The sequence below is a fragment of the Homarus americanus genome, unplaced genomic scaffold (genome assembly GCF_018991925.1).
Source record: "Homarus americanus isolate GMGI-L3 unplaced genomic scaffold, GMGI_Hamer_2.0 scaffold54679, whole genome shotgun sequence".
Taxonomy (NCBI): domain Eukaryota; kingdom Metazoa; phylum Arthropoda; class Malacostraca; order Decapoda; family Nephropidae; genus Homarus; species Homarus americanus.
In genome coordinates, this window is record NW_024722701.1 from 204,866 (window position 1) to 222,915 (window position 18,050).

The 18,050-nt window shown below is 42.1% G+C and overlaps 1 protein-coding gene across 1 annotated transcript in view; it reads right to left on the bottom strand.

Moving 5' to 3' along the window:
* Positions 1–6,402: 6,402 nt before the first annotated feature.
* LOC121863025 (aminopeptidase N-like) overlaps positions 6,403–18,050 on the bottom strand; it is a 32,285-nt gene continuing 20,637 nt past the window's right edge. Inside the window, exons 8-18 of the mRNA XM_042361481.1 lie at positions 17,778–17,961; positions 17,516–17,669; positions 17,193–17,274; positions 16,883–17,073; positions 15,922–16,260; positions 14,906–15,048; positions 13,996–14,174; positions 13,070–13,240; positions 12,696–12,839; positions 11,613–11,691; positions 6,403–7,393 (exon numbers count right to left, since the gene is read on the bottom strand). Of these exons, the coding sequence (XP_042217415.1) occupies positions 7,226–7,393; positions 11,613–11,691; positions 12,696–12,839; positions 13,070–13,240; positions 13,996–14,174; positions 14,906–15,048; positions 15,922–16,260; positions 16,883–17,073; positions 17,193–17,274; positions 17,516–17,669; positions 17,778–17,961 (1,834 nt within the window). The 3' untranslated portion in view covers positions 6,403–7,225. The remainder of the gene's footprint in view (positions 7,394–11,612; positions 11,692–12,695; positions 12,840–13,069; positions 13,241–13,995; positions 14,175–14,905; positions 15,049–15,921; positions 16,261–16,882; positions 17,074–17,192; positions 17,275–17,515; positions 17,670–17,777; positions 17,962–18,050) is intronic.

Here is an 18,050-nt window from a genome sequence, read left to right on the forward strand (position 1 = left end):
CCTCACACCTACAAGACACTACACCTCCCTCACTGCTACAAGACACTACACTCCCTCCCTCACACTCCACAAGACACTACACTCTCCCTCACTGCTACAAGACACTCTACACCCCTCCCCTCACACCTACAAGACACTCACACCTCACTGCCAAGACTCTACACTCTCCCTCACACCCAAGACACTCACCTCCCCACCCTACAAGACTCTACACTCTCCCTCACTGCTACAAGACACTACACTCTCCCTCACACCTACAAGACACTACACTCTCCCTCACACCTACAAGACTCTACACTCTCCCTCACACCTACAAGACTCTACACTCTCCCTCACACCTACAAGACACTACACTCTCCCTCACTGCTACAAGACACTACACTCTCCCTCACCCTACAAGACTCTACACTCTCCCTCACACCTACAAGACTCCTACACCTCCCTCACACCTACAAGACACTACAACTCTCCCTCACTGCTACAAGACACTACACTCTCCTCACCAAGACACTACACTTCCCTCCCACCACAAGACACTACACTCTCCTTCACTGCTACAAGACACCACACTTCCTCTACTGCTACAAGACACTACACTCCCCTCACACCTACAAGACACTCACACTCTCCCCACACCTACAAGACTCTACACCTCCCTCACACCTACAAGACTCTACACCCCTGCCTCACACCCACAAGACACTACACCTCCCTCACACCTACAAGACACTACACTCTCCCTCACTCCTACAAGACCTACACTCTCCCTCACACCTCAAGACTCTACACCTCCCTCACACCTACAAGACACTACACTCTCCCTCACTGCAACAAGACACTACACTCCTCCTCACTGCTACAAGACACTACACTCTCCCTCACTGCTACAAGACACTACACTCTCCTCACTCCTACAAGACACTACACTCCCCTCACTGCTACAAGACTGCACTCTCCCTCACTCCTCAAGACCCTACACTCTCCTCACCCTACAAGACTCTACACCTCCCTCACTGCTACAAGACACTACACTCTCCCTCACACCTACAAGACACCACACCTCCCTCACACCTACAAGACACTACACCTCCCTCACCCTACAAGACTACACCTCCCCACACCCAAGACACTCACCTCCCTCACCCTACAAGACACTACACTCTCCTCACCCTACAAGACACTACACCTCCCTCACTGCTACAAGACCTACACTTCCCTCACACCTACAAGACACTCACACCCTCCTCACCAAGGCCACTACACTCTCCCTCACCCTACAAGACTCCTACACTCTCCTCACTGCTACAAGACACTACACTCTCCCTCACACCTACAAGACACTACACTCTCCCTCACACCTTACAAGACACCTACACCTCCCTCACTCCTACAAGACTACACCTCCTCACACCTACAAGACTACACTCTCCTCACACCTACAAGACACTACACTCTCCCTCACCAAGACACTACACTCTCCCTCACTCCTACAAGACCACCTCCCTCACTGCTACAAGACACTACACCTCCCTCACACCTACAAAACACTACACTCTCCCTCACCCTACAAGACTCTACACTCTCCCTCACTCCTACAAGACTACACTCCCCTCACACCTACAAGACACTACACTCTCCCTCACTGTTACAAGACTCTACACTCTCCTCACACCTGCAAGGCACTACACTCTCCCTCACTGCTACAAGACTACACTCTCCTCACACCAGACCTCCCTCACTCCTACCAGACTCTACACTCTCCCTCACTCCTACAAGACACTACACTCTCCCTCACACCTGCAAGGCACTACACCTCCCTCACTGCTACAAGACTACATTCTCCCTCACCCTACAAGACACTCCACCCTCCCTCACTCCTACAAGACACTACACTCCCTCACTCCTACAAGACACCTCACCCTACAAGACACTACACCTCCTCACTCCTACAAGACACTACACCTCTCCTCACTCCTACAAGACACTACACTCTCCCTCACACCCTACAAGGCACTACACTCTCCCTCACTGCTACAAGACTCTACACTCTCCCTCACACCTACAAGACTCTACACTCTCCTCACACCACAAACTCACCCTCCCAAGCCTACCTCACTCCTCACTGCACAGACTCACACTCTCCTCACACCTACAAGATCTACACTCTCTCACCCTACAAGACTCTACACTCTCCCTCACACCCACAAGACTCTACACTCTCCCTCACTCCTACAAGACACTACACTCCTCCCTCACACCTAGAAGACTCTACATTCTCGCTCACTGCTACAAGACTCTACACCTCCCTCACACCTACAAGACTCTACACTCTCCTCACTGCTACAAGACTACACTCTCCTCACAGACACCCCCCTTCACCCGACCACACTCGCCCACTCCCTCCCAGCCACTCACTGCACAAGACCCACACTCCTCACACCTACAAGACTCTACACACTCCCTCACACCTACAAGACTCTACACCCTCCCTCACTCCTACAAGACACTACACTCTCCCTCACACCTAGAAGACTCTACATTCTCGCTCACTGCTACAAGACTCTACACTCTCCCTCACACCTACAAGACTCTACACTCTCCCTCACACCTACAAGACTCCCCCTCACCTACAAGACTTACACTCTCCCTCACTCCTACAAGACACTACACTCTCCCTCACACCTAGAAGACTCCTCCAAGACTACACTCTCCTCACAAATTCCTCACTGCTACAAGACTACACTCTCTATAGTCCCAGAGTGAGTCATATTTGTTTCCTTAACTTCAGTACCTCCACTTATACATTCATTTCCCTTATACATATGAGGTCACTGTTACCACAAGTAAACAAACAAGAAGAGTTGTTAATATTTCTCGTACTTATATTCAACCCAGGCAACGTTTACCTCCGATGAAAGTTTGTTATTCCTGCGAGTATTGAAAACGTTCCGTAGATTCTTAAAGAGTCCACATAAAAGGCTAAAATACGAATTAAACGCATATGATAATAGTATGTGCCAGAGTATTAAAGGAATGTTAGGAAGAGCTTCGTATGCCCTTGGCAAATTTGTTTAACATGTCATTAAAAACGGGTGTAGTGCCAGAATCGCGAAGGATAACGAATGTGTTACCAATTTTCAAGGAGGGAGATAGATCACTATCTTCTAACTACCGTCCAATCAGTCTAACATCAATTGCAGGCAAATTGCTGGAAGAAATAATTTCAAACTCTATTCAAAATCACCTGGAGAAACACAAATTGTTTATGTCTAATCATACCTCAACTTCAGCCTTCTGACAGAGTCCCCAAAATCTGATTAAATTAATGTCTAGCATTTGGTCTTTTTAAAGTGGACGAGGGAACAAGTTACAATATCGTCATTAACTCTGAACACGCTGATAGCTTCAAATGCCCAGTACGGACCAATAGATCAGCTGCGGCTCCCTCCATTCGTATATTCTTATGTAATCCTTAAGTTATTTATCGGAGCTAAACGTAACACTATCACTCGACATGTTTATACTGTTATCTGTTATCAGCTAATCGACCCCTTACTCACATGACTATCAATATACTGGCCTGACGACCTGGCAACTTGGTAACCTGTTAATCTGGTGACCTGATAACCGGATGACCTGGTGTCCTCATTACCTGGTGAATTAGTACCCTGGTGTCCTCATTACCTGGTGAACTAGTACTGGTGAACTGGTGTCCTCGTAACCTGGTAAACTGGTATCCTGGTGTCCTCGTAACTTGGTAAACTGGTATCCTGGTGTCCTCTTATCCTAGTGAACTGGTACCTGGTGTCCTCGTAACCTGGTAAACTGGTATCCTGGTGTCCTCGTAACCTGGTAAACTGGTATCCTGGTGTCCTCGTAACCTGGTAAACTGGTATCTGGTGTCCTCGTAACTTGGTAAACTGGTATCCTGGTGTCCTCGTAGACTAGTGAGCTGGTACCTGGTGTCCTCGTAACCTGGTGAACTGGTATCCTGGTGTCCTCTTATCCTAGTGAACTGGTACCTGGTGTCCTCAACAACCTGTTAAACTGGTATCCTGGTGTCCTCTTCCCATCTGGTGAACTGGTACCTGGTGTCCACGTAACTATTGAACTGGTACCTGGTGTCCTCGTAACACCAGTGAACTGAACTGCCTGGTGTCCTCGTAACCTGGCCAAACTGGTATCCTGGTGTCCTCTTATCCTAGTGAACTGGTACCTGGTATCCCACATAGCTTGAGTGAACAGTACCTGGTGTCCTCGTAACCTGGTAGACTGGTATCCTGGTGTCCTCGTAACCTGGTAAGCTGGTATCCTGGTGTCCTCGTAACCTGGTAAGCTGGTATCCTGGTGTCTCGTAGACTAGTGGCTGAGCTGTCCTCGTAACCTGGTAAGCTAGTATCCTAGTGTCCTCCTCGTAACCTGGCCAAGCTAGTATCCTGGTGTCCTCGTAGACTAGTGAGCTGGTACCTGGTGTCCTCCGTAACCCCAGTGAACTGGTTATCTGGTGTCCTCGTAACCTAGTAAGCTAGTATCCTGGTGTCCTCCTTAACCTGGTAAGCTGGTATCCTGGTGTCCTCGTAGACTGATGAGCTGGTACCTGGTGTCCTCGTAACCTGGTAAACTGGTATCCTGGTGTCCTCGTAGACTAGTGAGCTGGTACCTGGTGTCCTCGTAACCTGGTAAACTGGTATCCTGGTGTCCTCTTATCCTAGTGAACTGGTACCTGGTGTCCACGTAACTTGGTGAACTGGTTATCTGGTGTCCTCGTAACCTGGTAAACTGGTATCCTGGTGTCCTTGTAGACTAGTGAACTGGTACCTGGTGTCCTCGTATCCTGGTGAACTGGTACCTGGTGTCCTCGTAACCTGGTGAACTGGTACCCTGGTGACTTAATTTACTATATAATACACTATGCAAAGTTTCCAGACACAGTCAAGGTTCATTACTCGATTAGATATTTGACCAACACCACCATGTTATTCTTCTTCACCCGCCTGGTCACTCACTCACTCACTCACTCACCCACACTCACTCACTGCCCTCTGGTGCTGTGAGACTCTGCTGGTTGGACAAGAGAGTGATGAAGGCTGATGACGTGTTTCACTCATTCGTGTTAGCTGAGGCATGTGGTATCAACCATCATAATCAGATTGCGCCACCGAAGATAGATACTCAAGTGACCAGAAATAAAAAAAAAAGTTTATTCATTAAATTATCATCTAGTAAGTGTCTAGAAGGAATTTAAGTGATATAAGAATTTGAGAGTTTTGTAATAATAGACGGTGGGTATTAGGTGTTGCTTAGCCATAGTCAAATGTGAAGACTGTTAAAGGTAATTCTGTTTTTTGTGTGTGGTTTTTTTTTATATCTTGTGGTAACCTTAACTTAAATTTATATCAAGCCCTAACCTAACCAAAGCTAACCAAACTTTAATCAAACCTGAGGGAATGTTGATTGTTTGGATGAAAAATTTTGACTTTTCTCGAAATATTCTGGGATTTTTTACGCGAGTAGGCCAAGCATTCTGTAGAGTTTGAACGTCGTTGGTTAGTCTATAGTTAAAACAAATAAATACATCCACACCCCCCTTCACCACGTTCACGTCACCATGCGAAGTTGACGGCGAAGTGTTTACAAATGTTGTTCGTTTATACTCTTATGTTGAACCGCAGAGTGAGGTGTTTGTGCTCAGGGTTGTAACATAGCGAATCAAAATCTCATGTTAACTTTATTTAAAATGATCATTCAATCATCGAGTTTATTCAAAAAATTATAATTATTCATTTTTTTTGTATTCAGTAATCAAGAATGTGAAATATTTTGAGTTTTGTACTTTTTTAAAGGTTTATAGACCACACACACACACACACCTCAAGCTGATCACAAAATTAAAAATATAATCACAAACCGCGAGAATTAACATTAGTCACAAGTTAACAGTTAATTAACACTTCAAGAAAAGCTGACATATTTGGTTACTTTAGGCTACTGTTAACATAAATCTTAACTTACGGAACATTTATCGAACACTGCACCTGCACCTCTGAATAAAACAACGGAACATGCAATATTATCCCACAAGCAAACAGGGAAGATAAATACATTTGTCTTAGGTTAAAAAATACAAACATTGAACAAAGTCACAGGATTAACATACTCAAGAATCAATAAGTGTCAAGATCCTATAACCTAGGTGTTGAGGTAGTTATATAGTTAAGGAAGTTAGAGGTATGTCTATAGGTTTAAATATATATATATATATATATATATATATATATATATATATATATATATATATATATATATATATATATATATATATATATATATATATATATATATATATATATATATATATATATATATATATATATATATATATATATATATATATATATATAGGTTAAGGCATCATTATATATGATTGGAGGTTTTATAATAAATTTCTATATACATTTAGCTTAAGGCACCACTTCAATAATACTGTCGCTAAAATGGGATTTACTGTTCCAATATTATATGCATAAATGACTTAATCTACACTCGTTCGTCTCCTTCTTGATAAAATACCTGAATATATTCACCTGAGTTTAAGAAATAATCATTAGAATCACATACAGTACATTAATTCTTTCATTAGAGAAATATTTGTTGAATAGTTTAATATATTTAGGATAAATATTGCTCTATAAAATAATCATCCTAAGCTGCTATAGTCAAAGTTGCACCTATATTATAATTATTAGTACCCTCACTCGTTCATATTATGCTCAATCGCCCATAAAACATAATATTTTCACGAATTACTCCAATATCGTTTTCTCTGACACTAGTATAGTAGTAAAGAAAACTTGGATATGGGTAACTCACGAAAATTCTGTTTTATGTGCGATTGAACATTATAGACGAGTGTAGGTGCAACGGTGACGATGACAGAATAACATAGAAATGGAACAATAATAAGACTATGTTTGTTCTTCTGGAGAATACTTGGATGGAATAATCATAACAGTATGAATTTCAAAGATGCAGTGTGGTAGTCGTCTGCAATGAAGGCAAAGTCGTCCAGGAGACACGAAACCAGGTGATACTGTGGTAGTCATCCATCTCTAAGTCGTACACGAGACCAGGTGATACTGTGGTCGTCATCCATCTCTTAATTTATACACGAGAGATATGAGACGAGACACAACTACGACCATATCTTTTTTCTCTTCCCCTACAGCTATCTGGTGAAACCAGCAGAGTAGCCGTTTGTGTTGAGCCAAGCGACGATGGTGCTATAGTTACGGTCCATCCAAGCCACGTTGTTCGTGATGGTCTCCAGGATTTGTTGTATGAACCTTGTGGCGGACCCTAGCGAGCCCTGGAAGATGGCGTACAGTCTCTCCAGCTGGGGGCGTATCACAAGACCATTGGTAAGTCGTAAACAGAATTAAGAGGTAAACAAATAATTAAGAAGTGAATAGATAATTATTAAGAGGTAAACAAAATTAAAAGGCAAACAAATAATTAAGAGGTGAATATATAATAGTTAAGAGTTAAACAGATAATTATTAAGAGATAAATAAATAATTAAGACGTAAACAAATTATTATCAAGACGTTTTATTTAGGGATAAAAAAGACTATTATTAAGGTGTAAACAAGAATATTACTAAGGGGTAAACAAGGTCACTATTAATGGGTAAACAGCCATTATGACACTAGTATCAGGACACAGGTGTGAGTATATTCAGTACAGGACACTTCATACGTGAAATATACATATAAAAGTACACATATTATAGTACACAAAATATAGTACGCATGTAAGACCACACATATTATAGTACACATGTAAGACCACACATATTATAGTACACATGTAAGACTACACATTATAATACACATGTAAGACCACACATATTATAGTACACATGTAAGACCACACATATTATAGTACACATGTAAGACTACACATTATAATACACATGTAAGACCACACATATTATAGTATACATGTAAGACCACACATATTATAGTACAGATGTAAGACCACACATATTATAGTACACATGTAAGACCACACATATTATAGTACACATGTAAGACCACACATATTATAGTACACATGTAAGACCACACATATTATAGTACACATGTAAGACCACACGTTATAATACACATGTAAGACCACACATATTATAGTACACACATGTAAGACCACACATTATAGTACACATGTAAGACCACACACATTATAGTACACATGTAGACCACACATCACTGTTTTACATTCCACATATTATAGTACACATGTAAGACCACATATTATAATGCATGTAAGACCACACATATTATAGTACACATATGAATACACACATATTATAGTACACATGTAGACCACACATATTATAGTACATGTAAAAGACCCACATATTATAGTACACTGTAAGACCACACATATTATAGTACACATGTAAGACCACACATATTATAGTACACATGTAAGACTACACATTATAATACACATGTAAGACCACACATATTATAGTACACATGTAAGACCACACATATTATAGTACACATGTAAGACTACACATTATAATACACATGTAAGACCACACATATTATAGTATACATGTAAGACCACACATATTATAGTACAGATGTAAGACCACACATATTATAGTACACATGTAAGACCACACATATTATAGTACACATGTAAGACCACACATATTATAGTACACATGTAAGACCACACATATTATAGTACACATGTAAGACCACACATTATAGTACACAAGACCACATATTATAGTACACATGTAAGACTACACATTATAATACACATGTAAGACTACACACATATAGTACACATAAGACCACATATTATAGTACACACAAGACTACACATTATAATACACATGTAAGACCACACATATTATAGCACACACAAGACCACACATATTATAGTACAGATGTAAGACCACACATATTATAGCACACATGTAAGACCACACACATATTATAGTACACATAAGACTACACATTATAATACACATGTAAGACCACATATTATAGTACACATGTAAGACCACACATATTATAGTACACATGTAAGACTACACATTATAATACACATGTAAGACCACACATATTATAGTACACATGTAAGACCACACATATTATAGTACACATGTAAGACCACACATATTATAGTACACATGTAAGACCACACATATTATAGTACACATGTAAGACCACACATAATATAGTACACATGAAAGACCACACATATTATAGTACACATGTAAGACCACACATATTATAGTACACATGTAAGACTACACATATTATAGTACACATGTAAGACCACACATATATTATAGTACACATGTAAGACCACACATATATTATAGTGTACACATGTAAGACCACACATATTATAGTACACATGTAAGACCACACATATTATAGTACACATGTAAGACCACACATATTATAGTACACACGTATGACCACACATATTATAGTACACATGTAAGACGACACATTATAATACACATGTATGACCACACATACTATAGTACACATGTAAGACCACACATATTATAGTACACATGTAAGACCACACATATTATAGTACACATGTAAGACCACACATATTATAGTACACATGTAAGACCACACATATTATAGTACACATGTAAGACCACACATATTATAGTACACATGTATGACCACACATATTATAGTACACATGTAAGACGACACATTATAATACACATGTATGACCACACATACTATAGTACACATGTAAGACCACACATATTATAGTACACATGTAAGACCATACATATTATAGTACACATGTAAGACCACACATATTATAGTACACATGTAAGACCACACATATTATAGTACACATGTAAGACCACATACATATATAGTACACATGTAAGACCACACATATTATAGTACACATAAGACCATACATATTATAGTACACATGTAAGACCACACATATTATAGTACACATGTAAGACCACACATATTATAGCACACATGTAAGACCACACATATTATAGTACACATGTAAGACCACACATAATATAGCACATGTAAGACCACACATATTATAGTACACATGTAAGACCACACATATTATAGTGCACATGTAAGACCACACATATTATAGTACACATGTAAGACCACACATATTATAGTACACATGTAAGACCACACATATTATAGTACACATGTAAGACCACACATATTATAGTACACATGTAAGACGACACATATTATAGTACACATGTAAGACCATACATATTATAGTACACATGTAAGACCATACATATTATAGTACACATGTAAGACCACACATATTATAGTACACATGTAAGACCACACATATTATAGTACACATGTAAGACCACACATATTATAGCACACATGTAAGACCACACATATTATAGCACACATGTAAGACCACACATATTATAGTACACATGTAAGACGACACATATTATAGTACACATGTAAGACCACACATATTATAGTACACATGTAAGACCACACATATTATAGCACACATGTAAGACCACACATATTATAGTACACATGTAAGACCACACATATTATAGTACACATGTAAGACCACACATATTATAGCACACATGTAAGACCACACATATTATAGTACACATATAAGACGACACATATTATAGTACACATGTAAGACCACACATTTTATAGTACACATGTAAGACCACACATAATATAGTACACATGTAAGACCACACATATTATAGTACACATGTAAGACCACACATATTATAGTACACATGTAAGACCACACATATTATAGTACACATGTAAGACGACACATTATAATACACATGTAAAACCACACATAATATAGTACCCATGTAAGACCACACATATTATAGTACACATGTAAGACCACACATATTATAGTACACATATTATAGTACATATATTATAGTACACATGTAAGACCATACATATTACAGTACACATGTAAGACCACACATATTATAGTACACATGTAAGACCATACATATTATAGTACACATGTAAGACCACACATATTATAGTACACATATTATAGTACATATATTATAGTACACATGTAAGACCATACATATTATAGTACACATGTAAAACCACACATAATATAGTACACATGTATGACCACACATATTATAGTACACATGTAAGACCACACATATTATAGTATACATGTAAGACCACACATATTATAGTACACATGTAAGACCACACATATTATAGTACACATGTAAGACCACACATATTATAGTACACATGTAAGACCATACATATTATAGTAAAACCACACATATTATAGTACACATGTAAGACCACACATATTATAGTACACATGTAAGACCACACATATTATAGTACACATGTAAGACCACACATATTATAGTACACATGTAAGACCACACATATTATAGTACACATGTAAGACCACACATATTATAGTACACATGTAAGACCACACATAATATAGTACACATGTACGACCACACATATTATAGTACACATGTAAGACCACACATATTATAGTACACATACCTCGTCCTTCTCCTCCCCTGTGTTGCACTGAGAGAGAACATCATTGATCAAGTCTTCCAAGAGTGTTATGGATCCCACGCTGTAATAGAACAATGTCAATGTTAATATTGATGTTAATGTTGATGTTTAATATTGATGGGCACCAGTTACCCATCACCTCTTATACCCCTTCACAGCGACATCATACCCCATCACCACACCCTCCATACTTCACCACCCACACTTCTCCACTCTCCATCACCTCGAATCACCACTCCATCACACCTCACTACACTCCCTCATATCCCTTTTTTTCAATCCCCACTATACACCCCATCCCCACACCTCCATCACCCCCCAACCCACACCCCCATCACCCCCCCCAACCCACACCCCCACTCCCCCAACCCACACACCCCCATTACCCCCCCAACCCACACCCCCATCACCCCCAACCCACACACACCATCACCCCCCAATCCACACCCCATCACCCCCAACCCACACCCCATCACCCCCAACCCATATTCCCCCATCACCCCCTTCAACCCACACTCCCATCACCCCAACCCACTCCCCATCACAACCCACACTTCATCACCCCAACCCATGTTCCCCCATCACCCCCAACCCACACCCCCATCATCCCCAACCCACACCCCATCAATTTCATCCCCACCCCCATCACCCCCAACCCCCGCCCCCATCACCCCCAACCCACACCCCATCACCCCAACCCACACCCCCATCACCCCCATCCCCACACCCCCATCAATTCCAATCCCACACACCCCATCACCCCATCGCCACACTCCCATCACCCCCATCCCCACACCCCCACCCCCATCCCCACACCCCCATCACCCCATCCCCACACCCCATCACCCCATCCCCACACCCCCATCATCACCCCCATCCCCACACCCTATCACCCCCATCCCCACACACCCCATCACCTCCCCCCATCCCCACACCCCATCACCCCCCATCCCACACCCCCATCACCCCCAAACCCACACCCCATCACCCCCAACCCACACCCCCATCACCTCCCCATCCCCACACACCCCATCACCCCCCCATCCCCACACCCCCATCACTTACTATTGACTAATATGAAGCCAGTTTCTCATCAGATAGTTCCGTGCCAGCGAGCGACCAATCTCATTCACCGCTACTGCTCTGAACACCGTCCCTATATCCTGCTTCTTGATGCCCTTATTCTCCGTGAAGGCCATTTCCAGGTACCTGTAAGCATGGTAGTAATGGTATGTAAATTGTGCACCATGGTATTATTTTCTGATACATGTCTCTTGGTAGTTTTTCTTAATACACAAAATATAGGAGGGTTTATTAGCGACCATTTAATTATACCAGACCGAGAGAGAGAGAGAGAGAGAGAGAGAGAGAGAGAGAGAGAGAGAGAGAGAGAGAGAGACATAATTGAACACATTTATATTTGGGGTAAAACTACTTACTGCTTCAGAATCCACGTATGTTTGGAGCAGCCCAGAGCCTTGAGAAGCTGTTCTTTCTCTGTGGCCACGTTAGAGCTGAGGTATTTTGACCAGGTGGCATTCCATTCCTCCTCCCCGCCTGATGCAACACCATAGCAGAACACTGTTGACTTGAGGTTGGGAGAGATGTCACTGTGGGAGGAGATGATGAGGTAGATGATGAGAGGTAGATGTTAAGGTAGCTGAGACGTAGATGATGAGAGGTAGATGTTAAGGTAGCTGAGACGTAGATAATGAGAGGTAGATGTTAAGGTAGCTGAGACGTAGATGATGAGAGGTAGATGTTAAGGTAGCTGAGACGTAGATGATGAGAGGTAGATGTTAAGGTAGCTGAGACGTAGATGATGAGAGGTAGATGTTAAGGTAGCTGAGACGTAGATGATGAGAGGTAGATGTTAAGGTAGCTGAGACGTAGATAATGAGAGGTAGATGTTAAGGTAGCTGAGACGTAGATGATGAGAGGTAGATGTTAAGGTAGCTGAGACGTAGATAATGAGAGGTAGATGTTAAGGTAGCTGAGACGTAGATGATGAGAGGTAGATGTTAAGGTAGCTGAGACGTAGGATGAGAGGTAGATGTTAAGGTAGCTGAGACGTAGATGATGAGAGGTAGATGTTAAGGTAGCTGAGACGTAGATGATGAGAGGTAGATGTTAAGGTAGCTGAGACGTAGATGATGAGAGGTAGATGTTAAGGTAGCTGAGACGTAGATGATGAGAGGTAGATGTTAAGGTAGCTGAGACGTAGATAATGAGAGGTAGATGTTAAGGTAGCTGAGACGTAGATAATGAGAGGTAGATGTTAAGGTAGCTGAGACGTAGATAATGAGAGGTAGATGTTAAGGTAGCTGAGACGTAGATAATGAGAGGTAGATTAAGGTCGACTCACCTGCCGTTGATCCACGCCTGAAACTGACTCACAGCGTTGTCCACACAGTCCTGAAGGCCGAGCTTACACGCCGTGGATAGAGCAAGTACCCTCTTGTACTGTTGCAACTGCGGATCCATCAAATTATCCTCGAAACCTACTGCCTCATATAGCGGGGTCACCAAGGCCAGCAGGTACTTCTACAGGAGATTAAAACAGCAAGAATAAGTCCCTAATTGTTTTGAGTTATTGATATATTGTTTAATAGCTTCAAATGTTCCATAGTGCTTCTGAGGCTTTCATGTCAATAGTAAATTCCTCCCAATAATGGACCTAGCTTATACTACAGACGGGCAAGGGGTGACCTAGTTGAGGTGTATAAGCATCTCAGGGGTCACTACTCAGTCGAGTTTCCTTACTTGGAGCTTGCAGACGCTCGCCCCACAAGGGGTCACAGCTCAAGATTGAAGAAGCCGCATGTCCAGAAAACTGTGAGGGCAAACTTTTTCGGAGTGAGAGTTGTGAACTTTTGGAACAATCTACCAGAAAGTGTTGTGACGGCACCGAGTGTGAGCTCTTTCAAGACAAGACTTGACCAACACTGGAGCGGGTTCAGGTACTTTCAGGAGCCGGTGCATGCCCAGTACTTGCCAACAGTGCGTGACAGACGTGACCGATCGCCCAAGCGGCTAGCGAGCCAATCTTTTGGTGAAGAGGAAAAATGAAAAGGAAGAGAAATCAGAGATGTGACCGATCGCCCAAGCGGCTAACGAGCCGATCAGTGGTGACGAGGATAAAAAAAGAAAGAAAAGAATTAGTCTGGTATTGGGAGGGTTTACTGTACAGTGGACTTTGTGTGATCTATAAATGTGCCGTACAGGTCGTAAGGTGAGGTAAGGTAAGGTAAGGTAAGGTTAGGTTTAACACCCACCTTGAGGGCCCCATAGCCAGTAGTCGTCTTCATCATCATCTGAAGGTAAGAGAGGCCGTTCAGAGCAGCCTTTATGGGGACGAACTCCTTTTCACGCTTAAGGTACTCGATAATCCTCAGGACCACCTCGTACGGCAGCCGACCTGAGGAATATGAATGAAACTGAGACTTGTCTATTTTATGTTCCCTGCATGGAATATAAATAATGGAATATAGTAAATTTATTGGCTCCAGCTACGACAAAAATAGTTACTCATAAAACAATAAATGTTTTCTATGAATCCTTTCAGACCCGTTTTCTATGAGTAATTTTTTTTTTAGTTTAAATTGTTGCACAAATTTAGGACCTTACCGAAGATAATGGGAATGTGTATCAGTTGAGCTTCCTTCTTAGATATTCCTAAGTTTCCTGGGAGCGTGTATGAGCGACTATTACTATTATTATTACTTTAACTACTGCTATAGGGGCTACTACTATTACAGTACTGCTTTTTTAAAATGGCCTCCAGCCTCCCCCAATAGCGACACATTCACAACTACTACTATGAAGGTAATTACTGACTAGATACCTCCCACCGGTTTTTCATAGAAATTTAATTTTAAAATGACGCAATTTCACTGTATTTTGTAGTGAACACTTTTGTAGTTTGGGCAAATGTGTTAAAAAGTGCCTTTTTCTAAATAAAACCTAAGTTAACCTTAGTTGGTAAATTAAATTTTTTTGTGGACGTGAGAGCAGCCGCCGGGACAGAGTGGCTCATAAATGTACACTGAGTGTAGGTGCCGATTTATCGCTGGCAAGTAGTGCCACTAATGCAAGCCTAGAAGACTAATTATCTACCAAACGAAGCATTTGCCCATGAAATGAATATCATATCAGAACTTACCGGTGAAATTATAGTAAGATAAGAAACATAAAAATAAATAATGCGGCAGTGGGCATCTCGTTAATATTAACCACTACTACTATATGGGCCACGTATTAGTAACACCAGGAGTAGGAGGGGTCATCTTACCTGCACGGGCCAGGTTAAGGGCATCATCAATGATCTGGGCTCGGTTGATCACGTGAATGGCTTCATGATCAGCTTTGAGCTGATCAGTGATCAAGGCCCAGTTGTTGGAGTCATAGTTGACGCGGTAGTAACCTGTCTCCTGTAGGTTGAATATGACCCACTGGTCACTGGCGGGCAGCGAGGTCAACGCCTTGTGTTCTTCCGAGTCCTTCATCCACTCAGAGGGAATTGTGTTGCTGAAGTCTGAGTTGTTGGCCGAGGTGTAGGAGAGCGGCACCCACCACCTGTAGGGCGCCTCCTGCTGCCTCGCCGTCATATTCTCCCTCGGTATCAGCAGGACACATGTGCTCCAATCATCACTACACGTGTGAGTGACGCATTGTACCTGTGTAACTCACCTGAGTGACAGTGGCTGAGGTGCCATCATCACTCTGGGTGACAGTAACTCACCTGAGTGACAATGGCTGAGGTGCCATCATCACTCTGGGTGACAGTAACTCACCTGAGTGACAATGGCTGAGGTGCCATCATCACTCTGGGTGACAGTAACTCACCTGAGTGACAATGGCTGAGGTCCATCATCACTCTGGGTGACAGTAACTCACCTGAGTGACAATGGCTGAGGTGCCATCATCACTATGGGTGACAGTAACTCACCTGAGTGACAATGGCTGAGGTCCATCATCACTCTGGGTGACAGTAACTCACCTGAGTGACAATGGCTGAGGTGCCATCATCACTATGGATGACAGTAACTCACCTGAGTGACAGTGGCTGAGGTGCCATCATCACTCTGGGTGACAGTAACTCACCTGAGTGACAGTGGCTGAGGTGCCATCATCACTCTGGGTGACAGTAACTCACCTGAGTGACAATGGCTGAGGTGCCATCATCACTATGGATGACAGTAACTCACCTGAGTGACAGTGGCTGAGGTGCCATCATCACTATGGATGACAGTAACTCACCTGAGTGACAGTGGCTGAGGTGCCATCATTACTACGGATGACAGTAATCAGCGGGTAACCCATCTGGAGTGTCCAGGTGTCCATGATGACCTTGACGGTGAGGTCAGAGGTGAGAGTGCCGTCCTGGTGTGCCGCCGCCGTCAAGAACTGCCACAGGTCGTCCTGGGTGGCTGAGTTGTAGGCACTGTGACAGAGAACTAACAGTTACCTCAATATACGGAGGAGTAAACCCAATGTTGTCAGGAAAGACTCAACACTCAGTGAACTTTGAAGAATGTATTAGATAGATGGAGGAACACTTACAAGTGGTTGAGGTAGCTAATTAGGCCCATCTTAAATGTCTCCTCCGTCAGAAAGTGTTCCATCATTCGGATGATGGAAGCTCCTGCAGATGTAATACACCGGTACACGATTACTAATCTTGTCATATTGCAGTATACTTTATTATCACCCTGCAATGATTATATATCATAATATATCTTGTTATATTCTTAATGACATAATTTATGTTGATAGATCATTAACATAATAGCTTCTTACCTACTTCCTTCACTACAATCCCTGTTCTTCCATTTCTCCCCACCTTCCTTCCCTCCTCCCCGTCACTCTCTCCCTCTCTCACTTACCTTTATAGTAAGATATAGCATCAAATATTTCATTAATCTCATGTGGGTGACCAACAGGGATGCTGATGGGGTGAGAGGTCTCTAAGCTGTCAACACCGAACACATAATGCACGTCACCGACAACCTGTTCCATCATCTTCCACGATTCTTCCACCTGCATCAACACCGCTCAGATTAAGATGGGATATTATCTGATTGTCTTTGCATCTACAGGTACTCACACACACACACTCACACACACACACTCACACACAATACTCACATGACTAAGGCCAACAAATGCCAAATAAGTAGCAAATCCCTCATTAAGCCACAAGTCAGTCCACCATCTGGGAGTGACCAAGTTACCGAACCACTGATGAGCCAACTCGTGCGTCACCGTCTCACCTATCCACTGCTTACTGCAGGCTGACGATAACTGAGGGTCGTATAACATGGCCGTCTCTCTGTGGAACAATAACAAAACACAGAAAAATAAACACCTGTGGATTATGTTTAAACACCCCCCAAGTTTATTTCACCTGTTGATTAATTA